At 42.3% G+C, this 21,097-nt stretch overlaps 1 protein-coding gene and 1 pseudogene across 1 annotated transcript; one reads left to right on the forward strand and one right to left on the reverse strand.

Moving 5' to 3' along the window:
* Positions 1-5,654: 5,654 nt before the first annotated feature.
* On the reverse strand, positions 5,655-11,273 carry LOC139530957 (deformed epidermal autoregulatory factor 1 homolog; annotated as a pseudogene).
* A 1,249-nt stretch (positions 11,274-12,522) lies between these two features.
* ppp1r3ab (protein phosphatase 1, regulatory subunit 3Ab) lies at positions 12,523-19,230 on the forward strand. Its single transcript, XM_071326430.1, has 4 exons — positions 12,523-13,922; positions 14,234-14,286; positions 14,396-14,484; positions 15,505-19,230. The coding sequence occupies exons 1-4, from the start codon at positions 13,135-13,137 to the stop codon at positions 18,535-18,537; spliced, it is 3,963 nt and encodes a 1,320-aa protein (XP_071182531.1). The 5' UTR covers positions 12,523-13,134; the 3' UTR covers positions 18,538-19,230.
* The last annotated feature ends 1,867 nt before the right edge of the window (positions 19,231-21,097 follow it).

Raw genomic sequence — 21,097 nt, forward strand, 5'->3', positions numbered from 1 at the left:
CAGACACTATTTTAACAGTTTTGGAAACTTTAGAGTGTTTTCTATCCAAATGTACCAGTTATATGCATATCATATTTTCTGGGCCCGAGTAGCAGGCAGTTTATATGGGCATGCTTTTCATCCAAAATTCCGAATGCTGCCCCCTACCCTAGAGAAGTTAATTGTTAATTTATGATTGTTTATTTCACTTGCTTTGGCACTGTTAACATGTTTCCCACGCCAATAATGCCCCCATTGAATTGAGTCAGAGAAAGAGAGAGAGAAATGAGTGAGAGAGACAGAAAGAGACTGCTGGAGAGAAGGGGCTTTTGAGAGGAGTGAAGACTGTGACCTCCACCTGTAAAGCCCTGGTGGGATTAGAGGATCAGTTTCCTGGAGATAGCGGTGCTATCTTCCCTGGCACAATGCCCCACAGCCACCAGAGCCGGGAGAATAAAAGTCCAAACACTCTCCTGGGAGAGGAGAGAAATAACACCCTCAACTAACTTCCTCATTGTTCACTTGAAAAAACACTGAGCTGCATCAGGGGGTGAGAGCAGGACTCCGACTCTGGATTACACAGTGCCCACCTAACTAGGTAGCCAGAGAGAACAAAAATGAGAATATGCCATCCGACTAAAATGTAAATGTCAATACAGCACGGAGAGCACTTCCGTATACACTTTTGAGTCTCACACTGGCTTCTCATACAACTGAGCTGAACCAAGCCAAACCAAGCTGTACTGAGCTGACCTGGCTACGCATCTACCATAGCTTTAACATATACAGTACAAAGCAGTCGTGACGAGCTAACACTTCTTTAAAAATGGTGCTCCACTAAATTCCAGAAGTAGCCTAGAGCCTGGGCTTAAGTGTGTGTGTGTGTGTGTGTGTGTGTGTGTGTGTGTGTGTGTGTGTGTGTGTGTGTGTGTGTGTGTGTGTGTGTGTGTGTGTGTGTGTGTGTGTGTGTGTGTGTGTGTGTGTGTGTGTGTGTGTGTGTGTGTGGGTGTGTGGGGATAGGGGATCGTGACAGTACTTCAGAACAGCACTCTAAATTAAGAGGGGGCTGCACAATGCAGGGAGGGAGGGGGGCTTCTGGAGGGAGTCTCAACAGGTAGGAGAGGGAGGGAACTGGGACTAAAGCTAAAGTTTATACCAGTACTTTAAAATGTATTTCTTTGCTGATCTTGTTCCCTCCGTGGACATTCATTTGAAAGAAACTTGTAAATGTCTTTCTATACTAATCTGCTTCCCTTCAGGCCAATGATCTCCTTCTGAAATTACTCCATATGGGGCAGCAATATAATGGTAACATGTTTAGTACATTTACTGTATAAGTAGCCTACCAATGAAGGGAAAAAATGACAAGAAAGGCGGAATGTTTGAGAGAATTTGGACATGGACTCAAAACAGCAAAGCAGGAGCACCAGCAAAAATCTGTACACTAATATCAACAGAGAAACTTCATTCACCTCTATCTTCTAAGACCGTTACGTTAACCTTCACACCTTGGCCCAAACTAACAATGCTATCCACATAGAGCAGCATCTAGTCTGCATCTAGCATCTAGTCCAGCCAGCTTTCAAGGACATAGCAACCTTACCATTCAAGGCTTCACACTAGCCACTTTAGGTTAACGTTGGGTGCAGTCCCACTGAGAGGATGCGGCTCACACCATTATGGCTGGCTGAGTAGAGGTAAGCTGCAGGATACCTGTCTGACAGACTGATCACTCACAGGGAGTGGGGATGGATGTACTGAACTTAATGTCGAGGCTCTGAATGGCAAACGCCAGTCATACTGGCCATAGGGAATACAGTATAGACCAGGGTTACTCAACTCTTAGCGAAGGTCCGGAGCCTGCTGTTTTTCTGTTCTACCTGATAATTAATTGCACACACCTGGTGTCCCAGGTCTCAGTCCCTGATTAAAGGGGAAGAATTAAAAAATGCAGTGGAACTGGCTTCGCGGTCCAGAGTTGAGTGTGAGGGTATAGAACATGGAGAGCAAACTGCAACTTTTTAAGAGAGAAAAGAACAATGTCAGCGTCAGGTAGCGTTATTAACTGTATCAATGACATGTAAGAGACCGGGGACATTGTCAGAGGCTAAACGTGTTTTTAGTAAGCCGGTTTGGTCGTGGTGAATGCGTTTGGTCAGGTAAGGTTCAAGGCGGAAGGCAAACACTTTAGCGAATGCTTTAATGTCTGAATTCAAAAGTGATATTGGATGATAACTGGAACATTAAGGGGTCTTTGTCTCTTTTTTTAAGTGAGATTAAAGCAATAGTCTAAAAATCTACACTCTGGGGGTATTCTGTCAAGACCAGGTGACCTCCCAATAGCTTGTATGGCAGTCTTCTATTCCACTAGCATAATTGAAGACTCCAGTGTATGAGATACTGTGGTTATTACTTTTGGCTTGTGTAATCATATTATAATGCTAACCTGAATGTCATGCTGAATGTTCATGTAATTGTCACAAAAACATAATGAACATTTTGTAGAATAATGACAAGGTTACAATGCAAATGACATGTGTAAAATACTTGTTTTATATCGTTTTGGAACTAAACCACCCTTTCACTGCACTGCTTAGTAAAACCTTTTACTTAGTTGTTTCGGTGGGCTGGCCCTCATCATCTGCTTTGTAATCAAAGTATTCCCATAGTTTGCTTCTGCAGCCAGTTTTGCCAACAAGTTGCAGGCATAGGAATGTTTTCGTTTGAAGAAGCCATATTGTTGGCATTTTCTCTCTCTTCTTGCTTGCTTCTTAAAAGTGGCTTGTGCTGTCAGCTGCATACGCAAATGCAGCCTGGCTAACTACTGCCACCTTGAGAAGTTTCAGACAAATTACTAGACAGACTCGATCCTCTCAATCCGTATATGACAAGAAACATTTGACAGAAGTACTGAAAGTAACAAAAATTCTAGTGCCGAACGATTTTTCATTTTCATGTTCGAGTTTCAAAAAAGTACCGAAGTTATGGTATACCGTGCAACACTGTCACTATCTGTCTAACCCACAGAGCAGAGGACTAGATGACAATTTATGCTTAAAATCAAATCAAACTTTATTTGTCACATGAGCCGAATACAACATGTGTAGACCTTACCGTGAAATGCTTACTTACGAACCCTTAACCAACAGTGCAGTTCAAGAAAGAGTTAAGAAAATATTGACCAAATAAACTAAAGTAGAAAATAATAAAAAGTAAGACAATAAAATAACAATAACGAGGCTATATACAGGGGGTACGGGTACCGAGTCAATGTGCGGGGGTACAGGTTAGTCGAGGTAATTTGTACATGTAGGTATGGGTAAAGTGACTATGCATAGATAATAAACAGCAAGTAACAGCAGTGTAAAAAACAAATGGAGGGGGGTGAGTCTTACGGCTTGGGGTAGAAGCCGTTAAGGAGCCTTTTGGTCCAAGACTTGGCTCTCCGGTACCGCTTGCTGTGCGGTAGCAGAGAGAACAGTCTATGACTGGAGTCTTTGAAAGATGTTTGGGCTTTCCTCTGACACCGCCCAGTATAGAGGTCCTGGATGGCTGGAAGCTTGGCCCCAGTGATGTACATGGCCGTACGCATTACCCTCTTTTGCGCCCTGTGATCAGATGCCGAGCAGTTACCATACCAGGCATTGATGCAACCAGTCAGGATGCTCTCGATGGTGCACCTATAGAGCTTTTTGAGGATCTGGGGATCCATGCCAAATCTTTTCAGTCTCCTGAGGGGAAAAGGTCATCTTGATTGAAGGTCATCCATTTTACGAATTCTCAGAAGGCAGCCTGACCTCTGCTCCCATTTTCTGCACGCAAATGACAGGGATTTGGGCCCAATCCCGAGAAAGCAGTATATCCTTTGCGTCAGACTCGTTAAAGAAAAATTATTCTTCCAGTTTGAGTTGAGTAATCACTGTTTTGATGTCCAGAAGTTATTTTCGGTCATAAGAGATGATAGCGGCAACATTATGTACAAAATGAGTAAAAAAAACAAGTTTCAAACAATGCAAAAAAACTAACAAAATAGCACAGTTGGTTAGGAGCATGTAAAACATCAGCCATCCTCTCCGGCGCCATTCTACATATTACTTAGGGCAATATGTTAAATGTGCACGCCGAGTCCTGCCTGAAGACTAGGCAAATACATCTGTAGGATCCACTTTGCTTGTGTAAATAGCTATGCATTTTGGATTTAGCTGTTATTTCAAAACCATATACAGTATATCCTCTCAATTGAAGACCTTTGAGAAATGGATGCCTATTGCCTAGCTATGGGTTATTTCACAAAGTGTAGTGGGTAAACATTAATTGTGTGCTGTGTGGTGGCACTGTGGTGGTGGGGTGACCTACTGTAGGTACCTGCTGTACTGGTGAAGATCTCGCCCAGTGCAGCACGTGCAGAAAGAATGGCTGTGGTCTCACCTGGAGACATCCAGTCGAAGCTCAGGGTCCCTGAGATGGTGATCTGGCCTGACTGAGACACTGTGACTGGGGGAAACAATGACAACTTACGGATTGATTAACTGATTGATTTCAGAATAAAAACTTTTGAGTGCTTTAGTAATGCCCATATTGTCCCCATCTACAGGGGCAGTTGGACTTACACTACGGTTCAAAAGTTTGGGGTCACTTAGAAATGTCCTTGTTTTTGAAAGAAAAGCTAGAAATGTGCTTTTCTTTAAAAAACAAGGACATTTCTAAGTGACCCCAAACTTTTGAACGTTAGTATAGAAACCACTTTGTATAAGCCAACCTACTTTGTATTGATATTATGGCCAATAGAGCTGTGTGTGATCTAAAAGAGAAAAAAAACAGTTTCAGAACTTTTCCAGCCATCAACAATGCAATGTCATAAAGATATGGTCCAATATGCAGTATGTCTAAAATAAATCTGGCAACTTTTATACTGTTGATAAAACAATTCAAAAGACGTATGACTCCATTTTATTCGAGAGCACGATAGCAGTCAACTGCCCCAACACGGCAATTGAAAAATAAAAAGAAGCAGACAAATGTGATAAGTGATAAGAAAAGATGGAGCTGGATTGAGGCAAAGACGAGCTTAATTTCCCCTAGGACAATGTTGGACTCGATGTGCTAGATACTAGCAGAGAACCTCTATTTTACCCACTGTCCTACAACAGGGGGTATGCAACTTATTAGTTGACCGAAAGCAGTTTTTCAGACAGTTTGTCCACTGACTGGCCTTCCAAAACTGTGCCAACAACTACCCTGTGGTGCCATTTTGACAAGGTAATCACAGGTGATGACTGAGCAGGCTTTACCTTGTCCTCTGTCCTCTGTTTGACTCGTCTCTAAAGCCCCTGTAACACCTATTTAATGACTTACCTCTGAAAGATGGGACCCATTTATGTCATTCAATAGGTTAAAAGGAGGACGTCAGACACTCTTTATCCTCCAACAGACGCCTGCTGAGAGTCACTGTAAGGGATTTCTCTGCATTGTCTGTCTGTGGCATCTGAAGAGTGTGTGTGTGTGTGTGTGTGTGTGTGTGTGTGTGTGTGTGTGTGTGTGTGTGTGTGTGTGTGTGTGTGTGTGTGTGTGTGTGTGTGTGTGTGTGTGTGTGTGTGTGTGTGTGTGTGTGTGTGTGTGTGTGTGTGTGTGTGTGGTTTTTTGTGTGTGTGTGTGTGCCTGTGTTTGTGTGTAACTCACGTCACCCCCGGTGCCGGTCTGATGTTCTTGGGCGGTGGTTGGTCCATTTTCTCTGGAGCGGTCGGCTGCTCGTTCTCCTTCTTGCACCTCTTGTAAGGGACAAGCAGTCAGACCGGACCCATCTGGACAAGAAGAAAAGGGGAAAGTGCAATGCTTGGTGAGCAACAACCGTGATTACTTTTTCATGACTTCTATGATTTATTTGCGTGAACTGTTGGACAGGTTGATTAGTTTCTGTACAAAAAAAGAGTTGGAGTTCTATAAGAAATGCTTAGACGGCTGAATGTTCTGTTTCATGTGAGCACCAAGCTCAGCAAAGATTGCCTTTGCTGCAGATGGCAAAAGCAGCTGTGAAACAAAATGTATGCTGTGTTGTAGAAAACTATTTCCCTCCCTATCTTACAAACAATAAGCCAATGCCCCTGAGTCTGCCCTTTATGTCTGCCAGCCTAGAGATCTGTTATAGCCAGGACATCAGGGAAAAACGTGGCAGACACACATGATTTGCTGTTGTTTGTCTACTTTCTGGCTGGATTGTCATAAATAAATTCTACTTACCATATTCATGTTTTCCCCTGCATATTCTTGGTACTGGTGAAAAAATATAACAGTGTGATGGGACAGAATGTGAAAGGTGAATTTCACAACTAAGCTTTTAGAAGTGATCATCAATATTTTCATGGCGTGGAAACGACACACTGCTGGTCTGTACCAAGTAGTCCTGTATGTTACACCTCTAACATCCTATCCCTTGAGCTTCACCTTGAGCTACCAGTATATTCAAAAGATATTCATTCACCGACATACTTGTCTCTGCAAAGTCAACTCGCTCATCAACGGAAGGTCGTCGCAGCAGGCCGCACAAGTACAGGAGGCAGCGTGGAGGTTGAGAATGCGCTCCTGAGAAATCAATCATATCTCTGCATTCTAAACAATCAGGTGTACACTCCGCTCCTTATGTATTTGGACAGTGAAGTGAAAATGTTTAATTTGGCTCTATACCCCAGCATTTTGGATTTGTGATCTAATGTTTCATATGAGGCAATAGTGAAGAATGTCACCTTTAATTTGAAATGAAAGCACTTTACACTATATATCTTGTCCCCCCCATTTGGACAAAATGCAGTCCCTCTTTAAATGACGTTCAGCTTATAAAGGCTTCATAAACTCTTCATAATGCCTTCATAACTACTACATAAATGTGTTACAAAGCATCTATAAACATATGTCATGGTTCATAAAGGTGGCATAACTGTGTGACATACAGTAATCACCAATGTCAAATGTGACATACCCACTATGTTGAATATGGTATAAACGTGCTTTATGAAGGTGCTGAAGTATGGCACATGCTCTAAAGTCAAGTTAGTCACATTACACCTAATCTCATTCAGTTAGCTCTACCCGGAATCCTTGGGACATCCCTCCCCTAAACGCTAACCTTAACCCCTACGCTTAATCATAACCATAACCCTTACCAAATCCTAACCATAACCATTTAAAATTTAAACTTCAATGGGGTATGGATGTCCCAGGGATCTCGAATAGCAAGGACCAATCTCGTTCCCAGACACTTCTGCCCAAATGTGCAGAAGGTCTGGTGAACCAACGCATCAAACTTGGCCTTCGCTAGCCAATACAGAGTGCTTGGTGAATCTCCCGGCGCATTACTCATTGGCTTAAGCTACCAACCAATTATCTTCCACAACACTTTCCCTCATGTGTCTTGTATCGTATTTGTATGACGTCTTGGCAATAAAGAGATTGTGTTTGTAACTCTTATTGGGAGAGTTTTCCCCACAAGCGCGACACATCTACCACAGATTTTAAGAGTGTAGTCTTTCTTTTTTCAGTGGAGCCATTAGCTAGCTAGCTATGTCCTTTGCTAATTAGCTACCTGGAAGGTAGGGCCTGTTGTTTTTTCTCCCTTGAGGCCAGAGGGAATGGTTTCCACTAAACAGCACAACTATATTGTAAAAATTCATTAACAATTTGCTTTTTGATCTTAATTTAAGGTTAGGGTTAGGCATAAGGTTATCAGTGTGGTTAAGGTTAGGGTTAAGGTTAGGTTAAAAATAAAATGTTAAGGGCCTCCCGAGTGGCGCAGCAGTCTAAGGCACTGCATCACAGTGATTGAGGCGTCACTACAGACCAAAGGTTTGATCCCAGGCTGTGTTACAACCGGCCATGACCGGGAGTCCCATAGGGCGTCGCACAATTGGCCCAGTGTCGTCTGGGTTAGGAGAGAGTTTGGCTGGGGGGTCTTTACTTGGCTCATTGCACTCTAGGGACTCCTTGTGGCGGGCCAGGCGCCTGCAGGCTGGTCGTCATTTGACCAGTGTTTCCTCTGACACATTGGTGCGGCTGGCTTGGGCAGCTGTTAAAGAGCGTGGTTTGGCGGGTCATGTTTCGGAGGACGCATGAGTCACACTTCGCCTCTCCTGAGCCCGTTGGGGAGTTTCAGCAATGAGACAAGGTCACAATTGGATATCACGAAAAAGGGAGGTAAAATACGACAAAAAAAATCTGGAAAGAAATGTGTGGCAACGGGCATGACATAATTCTGACTTTGTGGCTGTGTTAATGAGTGATGACCGGGGGAATGTTTTTGCTAGCAAAGGAATATAAATGCAAAGATTTCAAAGATTTTACTGAGTTACAATTCAATATAAGGAAATCAGTCAATTAAAATAAACTCATTAGGCCCTAATCTATGGATTTCACATGACTGGGAATACAGATATGTATATGTTGGTCACAGATCCCTTTAAATAAAAGGTAGGGGTGTGGATCAGAAAACCTGTTGGTATCTGGTGTGACCACCATTTGCATCATGCAGCACGACACATCTCCGTCGCATAGAGTTAAGGATTAGGATTATCCCCTTTTTTTTCAATTTCCGCGTAAAATGACATACCCAAATCTAACTGCCTGTAGCTCAGGCCCTGAAGCAAGGATATGCATATTCTTGGTACCATTTGAAAGGAAACACTTTGAAGTCTATGGAAATGTGAAAGGAATGTAGTAGTATATAACACAATAGATCTGGTAAAAGATAATATGAAGAAGGGAAAAAAAACATTATTTTGTATTTTTTTTGTACCATCATCTTTGAAATACAAGAGAAAGGCCATCATGTATTATTCCAGCCCAGGTGCAATTTAGATTTTGGCTACTAGATGGCATCAGTCTATGTGCAAAGTTTTATACTGATCAAATGAACCATTGCATTTTTGTTCAAAATGTTGAATCAAGACTGCCCAAATGTGCCTAATTTGTTTATTAATAACTTCGTGTTCAAAATTGTGCACTCTCCTCAAACAATAGCGTGGTATTCTTTCACTGTAATAGCTACTGTAAATTGGACAGTGCAGTTAGATTAACAAGAATCTAAGCTTTCTGCCAATATCAGATATGTCTATGTCCTGGGACATTTTCTTGTTACTTACAACCTCATGCTAATCGCATTAGCCTAAGTTAGCTCAACCGTCCCGTGGAAGGGACACCAATCCCGAAGAAGTTTTAACCCACTCCACTACAGCCCCGTTGATGTAAATGTGGGCATGTTCGGCCCTCCTTTTCCTGTAGTTCCTTGGTTGGACCATCCTAGAAATGTTTTAGAGTAATATATTATAAAATAACATATGCCATTTAGCAGATGCTTTTATCCAAAGCAACTTAGTCATGCATGCATACCATTTTACGTATGGGTGTTCCCCGGGAATCAAACACACCATCCTGGTGTTGCAATTCTCTACCAAGATGCCTAACAAGTTTAGAAATGCTTTCTGAATCCTCAATTTAATATGATTTATTAAATCCCAAGATCTGTGCCTCAACACAATCCTGTCTCGGACCTCTACAGACAATTCCTTCGACCTCATGGCTTGGTTTCTGCTCTGACATATACTGTCCGCTGTGGGACCTTAAATGGACAGGTATGTGCCTTTCCAAATCATGTACAATCAGTTGAATTTACCACAGGTGGACTCCAATTAAGTTGTAGTAACATCTCAAGGATGATACATGGAAACAGGATGCACCTGAGCTCAATTTCGAGTCTCATAGCAAAGGTTCTGAATACTTATGTAAATGTCATATTTCAGTTTTAAAGTTTTTATAAATTAGAAAAAATTCTAAAAAACAGTTTTTGCTTTTTCATTATGGGGTATTGTGTGTAGATTGATGAGGGAAAAAAACAATTTAATAAATTTTAGAATTAGACTGTAACGTAACAACATTTTGAAAAAGTGAAGGGGTCTGAATACTTTCCGAATGCACTGTATAGTGTATTCAAGTAGTCAAATTGTGGTTTGGTCCCACATTTCTAGCACACAATGACTACATCAAGATTGTGTCTCTACACACTGGTTGGATGCATCGTTTTGGTTGAGTTTCTGATTATGTTTTGGTCAGATCTTTCTGAGATAGATGTATCTGAACACTTTAAATTAAACCTGATAATGCCAGGAATTAAACATGAAACTGCTCTAACTGTTTACATCCCTCCTTTTGGTGGAGAGAACATTACGTTGTTTGAATGCAAATGTTTTGCACTTCTACACATTTTCCCATGTGGCAGAGAGAACATGTTGCTGTTTTAAAGCTCATTTCCTGCAATTCGACACATTTGTCCGTGTCTTATGTGTGTTTATCTTATACCGGGTTTGAAGAGTTCCAAAAATAAAAAGAAGTGCCATCAGAGACTGTCACGACTGACAGACTGTGGGCTGAGTGGGCTGGCTTGCTCACCTGGATGAGGCACTGCAGTGGACGCCCTGCATAGCGGATGCTTCTCTTCCAATCCCTGCCGCTCGCCTGTCCTGACATGCCCTCAAATTCAATGGGCCTGTACCAGTGGAATGGACAGGCGGCAGAGACAAGACAAGCGAACATGGCAACAATTATTTAAATGGAGATAGGCATCATTCACCATAACCCATGTATTCTCAAGTTGAGTGAAGAATATATGGCTTCTTTCAGACAGCTTTTTTCAGCTGGGTTTCTTAAAAATAGTCAACTCCATAGCGGCGAACCTATCACCTCTTTCACCCCTATTCCCTGCCACTCCTCAACTTTGGCTAAAATCAAATCTGTGTTTACACTCATTTCTACTTCCAGTCGTGATACTGCAATTACTGGTAATCAGAGTGGCCACGGTCTCCAGCCAGGGCAGAGGAAAGTAATGGAGCCTAAACTGTCCTCATCTTTAAACCAAGAGCTCCACTTTGTGGCCACACCTACAGCTACATGAGACCAGTCTAATCTTGTACAGCATGCCGCTGGTGTTCATGGAGCACACTGGCAGCTCGATGTTTAACGCGAACGGGTCCCAGTTGTGCTTGGAGCCATTTTTCCCATGCCCTAAGGTCATTGGAGTAGAGGGAGTCTGTGGGCCTGGGAATGACAAGATAATACACAACACTGAAGTTACCATGACAACTGATATTTATTTTTGTAACTGAGATTCCCTAGAGCATACCAGAGGTCATGGCGGCTGGAGCGTTCGTCAGTCCTGTTGCGTTCACTATGCTCCCATGAGTGTGAACCACTGTCAGAGTGGCCTTCTGGGGATTGACACCATTGCCCATCTGTAGGGTGGTCCTGCCAGTCTGTCATGTGAGGGAGGAGCAGAGAGAAACATTACATTGCACAGTCTGTGCTGCTGGGGACGTTATGTGGCATATGGGTCTGGTTTTACATGGTCTGTTTCGTTTCAGATACAGTGGCTTGTGAAAGTACTCACCCCCCTTGGCATTTTTCCTATTTTGTTGCCTTACAACCTGGAATTAAAATAGATTTTTGGGGGGGGGGTTTGTATCATTTGATTTACACAACATGCCTACCACTTTGAAGATGCAAAATATTGTTTATTGTGAAACAAACAAGAAATAAGACACAAAAAAATTACTTGAGCGTGTATAACTATTCACCCCCACAAAGGCAATACTTTGTAGAGCCACCTTTTGCAGCAATTACAGCTGCAAGTCTCTTGGGGTATGTCTCTATAAGCTTGGCACATCTAGCCACTGGGATTTTTGCCCATTCCAAAACTGCTCCAGCTACTTCAAGTTTGATGGGTTCCGCTGGTGTACATCAATCTTTAAGTCATACCACAAATTCACAATTGGATTGAGGTCTGGGCTTTGACTAGGCCATTCCAAGACATTTAAATGTTTCCCCTTAAACCACTCAAGTGTTGCTTTAGCAGTTTGCTTAGGGTCATTGTCCTGCTGGAAGTTGAACCTCCATCCCAGTCTCAAATCACTGGAAGACTGAAACAGATTTCCCTCAAGAATTTCGCTGTATTTAGCGCCATCCATCATTCCTTCAATTCTGACCAGTTTTCTAGTCCCTGCCGATGAAAAACATGGATGGTGTTCTCGGGGTGATGAGAGGTGTTGGGTTTGTAGCTCCTTCAGGGTTATCTGTGGCTTCTTTGTTGCCTCTCTGATTAATGCTCTCCTTGCCTGGTCCATGAGTTTTGGTGGGCGGCCCTCTCTTGGCAGGTTTGTTGTGGTGCATATTCTACATGCTGTCTTTGCTATTAGTGGAAAGACATTTCTGTTGTAGGCTACCTGTCTTTCCTGCGATGGTTTGAACGGTCTGTTCGACTCTTTTTGTAGCTCCTCTTTTATTAATCACATTCAGTACCTGCGTGCCACATTCCTACACAGATAAAAGGTCAACTCTCATGAAACATTCATCATTCATCAAATAGGAAACAGTAGATTGTGAGTTCTTATAAGATGCAGCTAGCTAAATCTCACTGAGATAACAGACTGGAGCTATGTTGTCATTGTTTGCCATTTTGATTTGCACAAATAACACTTGTCATTTTTGATGAAGCAAATTATGTAATGTTCCACGTAGTGCCGAGTTTGTCAATCTGAGAGAAAAAAAGGCTTCTAATATTTTAAACATTTTGGGGCGTGTTGGCAGTTAACCTGAAGTGTCTATACAAGGAGTATCACCTTAATAACAAAACATGTTTTATCCAGTATTTAAAACATGATTAACCCTTTGACCCTCATTAGGAGAAGTTGACTAACATAACATTACACATAGGAGACAACAAACTATCCTAGAAAATGTTTGTTCTGGTTCAAATATAGTCTTTAGTGACAGACTTAACAGTGCACACCTGAGGTCTGGTTCTGGGTGCCGAGATTAGTTTGAATCAAATAGCGAAGTTAGTTAAGATCAGCCTATAACTCAAATGTTTGACTATTTATATCATTGTTGTGGAGCAGTGTCTCAAAGAACAGGCATTGAGATTATTTTCTCAGTGTTCTCCTGAGCCCACACTGCATAGTTGAAGTCCCTTCTGACCTATTTATAGTGCTGGCCCTCGCTACAATGTCATCTGTAACTCGACTCCATCTGTTTAGTCACAACATGTTGAATGTCAGTTGCCAGAGAGAAGCAGAGAACTTGGCTCTGTGATTCCCCTTCACTCTGTCACTAGACAGCCCAATGGAGTCTGCTGCGGCTGAACCAAGACCCACTGGGATCAGCAGCCTCTTGGGTGTCCCAGGGCTCATCACCTGGGACGGGGACGAGGCGATTGACGCGGAGGTGATCGGCGGCATCAGGCCCAGGTCCTCCCCTCTACCACGGAGAAGGAGCTCCAATGACTTAAAGGACTGTGAGCTCGAGCTGACACTGTCAAGCTCCAGGAGGGTGTCCTTTGCGGACGCCCTCGGCCAAAACCTGGTGAACGTGAAAGAGTTTGACTCGTGGGACATAACCATCCCGCTGAATTTCGACGCCCTTGAGGGAGAGAAAGAGGTAGAGGAATACTACTTGTCCTCCTTATACACTCCTCCACCGTCCGAAGAAGCCATGGTCCTGAGAGTTCAGGAGCAGAAGCTAGAGCTGGAGAGCATTAAGTTACTCCACGGGACTACGATACTGCGGGGCGTGGTCCGTGTTCTCAATGTCTCATTTGATAAGATGGTGTACATCCGCACCTCTCTAGATGCCTGGGCCACGCACTTTGACCTGCTGGCAGAGTACATACCAGGGTCCAGCAATGGAGACACTGACTGCTTCTCCTTCAAGCTCACCCTGGTGCCCCCCTTTGGGGAAAAGGGGGCCAGAGTGGACTTCTGTCTCCGGTATGAGACCCCTGTTGGGACTTTCTGGGCCAACAATAGTGACCGGAACTATGTGATGTTTTGTCACCAGAAAGTCAAAGAGCTGGAAGATAAAGCACAAAAATACAAAACCGAGCGTAGGAAAAGCATCCTGAAAGTCAACATGTGAGGATGATCAGATTAATCAAAACATGCTTGTTTTGAGTGTGTGTAGATTGATGGAATGATTGAATGCTACAGCAGTACGTTTTTGAAAATGTGTGGTCCAGTCCAGTGGTCCAGTCGTGTGAAAGCTATGATGCTTTCACATTGATAATGCCTCGCCTCAAAATACACAGTTTTACATATATCTAGATATATTTGCTTCCTAAAAATAAGCCAACTTGCAGTTTATTATGAAATTATGATTTAACAGTAAATGTTGGACAATTGTTGTTGGGTCTTTTTTCCTGAGCTTTCATTTCATTTATTTACAGTCATGAATTTCCCTGTGATGAAAACTGGTCATCAACCAGTGATGAATCGTCAGGTAATCATTCATTGTACTAAATTATTAAAAAGTTAAATGACTCGTCCATACACTAAAATCAATTACATTAAATCATTAACTAATGTAAATTATGATTTTTCCTCTCTAGATGTAAACAAACATGGAGGAGAGATGACTAATGTGAACATCTCTGAGTCTCAGTCAGGAGCACTCGAAGATGATCATCAGAAATTACTGGTGAGTAACACTTGCAGCATTTGGATTTCAGAACTTTTACAGATGAGTCACGTATCCAGGGTTTTCTTACAACATACGCTTTTGTGATACATAGCTTGACATAGCATTTATGTACGATTTTCAAATGAGCCTTACTTGTTATTGTGGCCTTCAATGATGATTAATGCAAGGTTTAATTAAGTTTTTATGTAATCTACAGTAAATAGCATGGTAAAATGCCATGGTTAGGCTTAAAGCTGCAATATGTAACTTTTTGAGCGACCCACTAAATTCACATAGAACTGTGTGTTATAGATCTGTCATGCTCATTGAAAGCAAGTATAAGAAGCGTTCTATGTGCTCTATTTCTAAGTTTCGTTTTTGCGTCTTTTACTTTCGGTTTTGTATACCAGCTGAAAATACAATGTTTTTGGTTATGGAAAATATATTTCCCAGCGGTTTAGATGGTACAATGATTCTCTACACTAAACTTGCTTATTTTGTCACATAAATTGAAATTAAGCAAACTATTAGAATTTTAGCAACCAGGAAATGGCGGAGTGATTTCTTTATAGGTCATCTTTAAACAGCTTGGGGTGACCTCAGAAACAGGAGATAGTGAACCCTGTTGCTCTTTCTCAATATGTCATGTGATCACTGATGTCCGAGCCCTGGTAGTCACTACTTTAACATACTGTGCTAGTTGCATCTTTATGACACTTGAGTCAAATGCCAAGTATTTATATATATTCCATGACAGGAGCTTAGAGAGGTCTTACATAGTCACATGAGTGACTAAGCAACACATTGCAATGGTTACATTACAAACTCAAACATTCAAATGTTACTGGCCAGAGGCCAGTGCTCATGTGAGATTTGGTTTGGGGTGCCAAAATGAAATGTTTAAAAATATATTTTGGCTTGGTCATGAGCAATATTTAATCTGAACCTGCCAATCTAAATGTCATCATCCCCAAACTAGCCTAACCATTGAGGAGGCATTGTGTGAGAATTGAATCTATCCTTCTTACTGTTTGACAGATTGAGAGCAACCAGAACTCCAGCCGGAGAAACCGACGAAAGGCAGCACGATTGGTGAAGGTGCAGGACTGCTTCATCCAGAGAGAGGATGAGACCCAAGAGAAAGAGAAGGGAGCAGTGGAACCATCACAGATCCCACAGGAAAGCACATTCCCACAGGAAACCCCTTCAAATGGGCCTGAGGTACAACCACTGCCACCACAGCACAGGAAAAAGTTTGGGCTGCAGGCGACTTCAGATTCTCTGGCTACGTGCAACAAATTGTCTCCTGGTCTCAGGGACAGCACGTCTTGTGAGGAGTCAGTGAAACCTGAGAACATGGACTCAATGGTCAGCTCAGCCCCATCCGAGCTGGGAGAGGAACATGCCTCACCAATCCCCAGCAACAAGTCAGATTTAACTGATCAACCTGCTGCTCTGAGCCAAAATGGTGATACGTCTGTTTCTAAAGTGGAGGGAAGTGCTCTGATGCAGATGGAACCGGAGAAGGGTGGATCTGCCATCAGCACAGAAGGAACACATTCAGATAACACTGTAAGGTTGGGGAACAGCACAGCAGGCTTAGTCCCAGGCAGCCAGACCAATAGCTTTACGTTTGGAAATGTTGTGGCCCCACTATACTGTCAGGTATTTGGTAGAGTGGCGAGTAAGAGCCAGAGCTCAACCGATATTGGGAATCGAACAAGGGGGACATTGCATGGAAGGGATTCAACAGGCTGTACAGTCCAGAGTTACGTAGAAGCTCACTCCCGTGTTTCAGCTGATACCCACGGGACACCTGAAGAAAAGCGTGTAGATCAACAGCAATATCTTGAATCAAACCAAGGACATTTCATCTCTGGATTAAGTGCAGAAAAAGAGTCTGAACTTGAACCTCTGTCAGAAGAGGCAGGGGGTTTTCCCAGGGCTCACACTGCCCTGCACACTGCTGCTGCTCTCAGGGCACAAATCCCCAATGAGGACTCAGGCCTCCAGGGGCCTGAAGAGAACATTCTGCCTCCCCAGTCCCAGATCCACCAGGACAGCATGTTTTTCCAGACACAAACCCCATTACCAAACACAACACTTTCACAAACTCCTCCAGACACAACACTTTCACAAACTCCTCCAGACACAACACTTTCCCAAACACAAACCTTGATAGACACAACACAAGGTAGTTTCTTACAGTCACAAACTGAAATGGGGTCAACACATGTCTCTGCTGAAATGACTTTGCAGGGGGCCAGTGGTGGATATGAGAGACCTGATGAGTCAGAGGAAATGGAGAACCCTTCCTCAGCCAACACTGATGAATGGTCAACAGGCACATTCACAGAATTAGTAGGCACATATATAGCCATGCTAGAGCCTGTGTATGCTGACCTAAAAGTTTTCACTTCAACAACAAAGGTGGAGGAAAAGATCCCCGCTGAGCACCAAAACTTAGCTGTGACCTGTACGGACACACTGGAGGAAGAAACCAGTGGGACAATGTTAAAAGAGGATCCCATTGTCATTACGGAATGGACATCATTGGAGAAGTTGATGAGAAAACAAACAGATCAAGTGAAGGGTGAACTATCATTTGAAGTGTCAAACACCTTTTGTAATGAAGAAAACAGGCATTCAATTGACAGTAAGGATTATAGTGAGGAAGAAGGCGCGATGACAAACTATGTGCGGGATGATTATGATAAAGACACTGACAAGGTCCCAATGTCCAAAGAAGAAGATATTCATAAGGAAGATGACCCGGTAATTATGAAAAATAAGGAGGATTTAGTTCCTACAGAGAACGAGAAAGGTCCAAGTGATGGACAACCACTACTAAAGAACAATATAATAGAAAAAGACTGGGAGGGGACTGTGGAAGAGGAAGAGGAGGAGATGATGGGGGAATATGTGGAAGAGGGCGAATGGGAAGAAGAGAAAGTAGTTGTGCGAGAGGTAGAAGTGGAGATGATGGCTGGGGAAAAGGAATTGGAGGAGGTAGGGGAGGTGGAGGCAACAGAGGAGGAAGTGGGAAAGGAGGTGACCAAGGAGGAGTTGGCAGTAGAAGAGGTGGATAAGGACAAAGAAGAAATTATGTTATGGGAAAAGATACAAGGAAGGGTGGAGGAAGAGGAAGAGCTGGTGAAAGGAGAGGAGGAAATAGAGAAAGAAATGGAGGATGAGATGGTTGTTGAAGAAGAGCTGGAGGAATTAGAGGAGGGGGATGTGAAATGGATAGAGTGGGAGGAAGAGGAGATTGTAGAGGAAGAGAAGGAGGAGGAAGCAGAGAAAGACAAAGTAGATTATCAAAATGAATTGGTGGATGAGTTAAGCAACCCAATGGACAATACTTGTGAGGGTAAGGGTAAGGGGGGTGAGAGCACAAATGTAAATGTTGCAGAAAAATCAGGCCCAGAAGAAAATACATTAAAGACGGATGAAGTGTCAAATCTTTGCTACAATGACGTAACGCCGGACACCAATCATCTTGGAGGAGAGGAAATGGATTCCATCAAAGGAGACGGGGAATCCTACATTCAAACAGATGAACCTGCCAGTGAGAAAGAAGGTGAAGGTGGGGCTGAAACAGACAACGCGTCCACAGAGTCCCTGTCAGACGATGAGATGGAGCTGTACATGCACAGTCTGAGGGCTGCACAGAAGCAGCGAAACAAGGACTTGAGTCTTGGGAAACGGCCCTCAATAAGTAGAAGAGGCAGCAGGCTGTCCATGCCATCCATCAGTGAGTCTGCGGATGAGGCAAGCAACCTGGAAGATCAGCCAGACACAGAGACTGTGGAGCATCAGTCTACAAGTGCAGTGCCCGTTGTGGAGGGAGGGCAGGATAGCACCAGGAGCAATGTCATGTGGTGGAGAGAAACATTTTCTTGGCATAATCTCTCAAAAGCACTGTTATACACCGTCCTGTTTGTGGTGTTTTTTTTTGCTGCTTACCATTATGACTTTATGGCCTGTTTCAGTCTTTACTTGTTATCTGTGATCTGGCTGGTTTGTCAGGGGGAGAAACAACCGATGAAAGGAAATAGTAGAATAGGTTGAGACCTGTGAAAATATATTTCAGTGTTTATGAAGTGCTCCACAATTAAGTTGAATTATTTTTCATTATGCCTCATCTGAGAATACATGAACTCGCAAATGTAGATGTCAAATGTATAAAATGATTGGTGTGTAGCATACTGCAAAGAGTATAATGTAAATGTACGTTAAAGTTAGTAAAATTCCATCAAGAAATACTGTGTGTATATATATACTGTATATATATATATATATATTTCAGAACATTCTTATTAAAATTATATTAACAGGCGAGGATGTTATCCTTGAATTACTCTACTACGCTATACTCTTATGAGCGTCACCTAGTTCAAGGCAGACCCTTTTTCAGTTCAATGGAGCACACAATAATATTATTTTTCTAATAGAATGTTATGTGCCTTTTCTACACATTGGCCATACTATTGATGCATCTTGACAGCATGTATGTTATTTGAACACATTAGTTCAAAGCCTTGCGTTCAAATAACACACCAGATACAAGGCTGTGGACCATTGCTTAGATTAATTATTGATAATAACTACTTTTATTGCATTATTGTATTTGGTGTAAATTAAACTGATTTTAAAACAGTCTAAATTAGATTTATTTTGTACCAGATGCCTCCAGATTCATAATATCAATTTATAGTATGTTATTACTTTGTTATTTAATAAATAAATATGGTTAACAAAATATTATGTCTATGAATCACTTTTCTGACAACGTAGTAGAAGAAAAAAAACTGTCATTTCCTGCAATCTTTCAACAAATAATATAATTGACCACATGCGTATTTACAGTACCCTTGGGACACATTTAAAAAACATTTCCCACAATGTGAAGCATACTGCATGCAGAACTTTTGTGATGAAGCAGGGGCGGACTGGGACCATAAATCTTCCCAAGCATTTCTGACACACTGGGGTCAAATGGGCCAGTTCACTAAACTATTTTTGGTCGGTGTACGTGAAATGGGACTGAATCTGTGTCCGATATGGCACCCTATTCCCTATATAGTGCAATACTTTTGACCAGGGCCCATAGGGCTCTAGTCAAAAGTAGTGCATTATATAGTGAATAGGGTGCCATTTCGGACACAGATTCAGTCTGACCCAGATTCGGGAGGTATAAGCAGCCACCATCAGCCCATTAGTCAAATGATGATCATTCTGCACCAAAATCATAATAACATTTCTTAATAACAGGGCCATTTTATGTGATTTTTTACAAAAAAGCCCACTGGCCTAAAGATGGACCGGCCCACCGTCCGTTTCTGTGATGAAGACATCTCATGCCTTATTCTTACTGTGGGACTCCATCCATCACACCACTGACCTTTAGGAGGTGAACTCTACATGGCACCACTGGAGGTTGTCAAGCAGTAGTGAGTGTGGTTGTAATTTTAGCTGACGTATTTGATTTCAATTCGCTCCCATCCAGGCGTGTTAGGACTTTGTGATGACACATCTGTTTCCTGTACTCTGATGCATTACTGTTAGATTCATTAGATACTGTATAGGGCTCATACAATACAACTTTATTGTCCATGTTAGAGCAAACAACAGATATTTTGTCTTCTGCTTCGTTCTCTTGGTAAATAAACATGGCAGAAGTTATGAAAGGGGTGTAAACCTAATAGTAAGATTACAACACAATCATGGGTCAATGTTGATGTATGGTTGATTGGGAAAACAGAAAGGGTAAAAACCATAGTAAAACCATACTTCTTACCGCATATCAGCTTGAGACAGTTTGAATCTGTTCTCATGTCAAGACAATGCTGTGTATATTAGTCTTTCTGGTGTGTTGAAATGGTTTTCTTAATATACAATAGAAACCTAACTGAATGTGACTGAATTCAATCTCTTTGTCTCTATCTGACTCATGCTTTGAGAAAGTATGGAAGGCCGTTTTCCAAGACGCAGATTTTCTTTTTCCAAATAGAGTGGGATGACAGAACATAAGACGCAGCCTTGTGCGCGTACTGTATATTCCCTATAGCGTCACAGTGCAACAGCCAATCTGTACAAGCAGGTCTCTCTTCACACACTGTACAAAATGTAATGTCTCTATCAAACCAAGTGCAGTTATTCACCTTATGATTTATGTAGCTAACTTCAGCAAACATCAAAGTCTCTCCCATCAATCACCAATATGATTAAATAGGTGGTCAATACCATAAGCTTGTACTCAATTCGAGTAACTTGATAGCTAGCGCCTTGGGGTGTCTTTGAACTTTAGCTGTTGGCTGTGGTCGGGGTAGTACAGCTGCAACCGCTTGTCAGGGGCTTTCGGGAGCGTCCTGTGTGAGGATTATCACACCCTTTAGCTGTGCAAAAGGACATGTGGACATTTTTAGCCACAGAGAGACACAATTACATTCTTAAAAGGGCAGACACGCAGAGAGCCTCTTCTATCTGTGTAAAGAGAAATAAGGGCATGTTTAGCTAACATGGCAAATCATATTTTCCTTAATATCTTAAATTCTCATCTACAGGTTTTAAAGGGGGATGTACTTGTGTCCATCAGCTACATTTGAGCAATGTCAGGATATTATGCAAC

Source organism: Salvelinus alpinus, chromosome 9 (assembly GCF_045679555.1).
Source record: "Salvelinus alpinus chromosome 9, SLU_Salpinus.1, whole genome shotgun sequence".
Taxonomy (NCBI): Eukaryota; Metazoa; Chordata; class Actinopteri; order Salmoniformes; family Salmonidae; genus Salvelinus; species Salvelinus alpinus.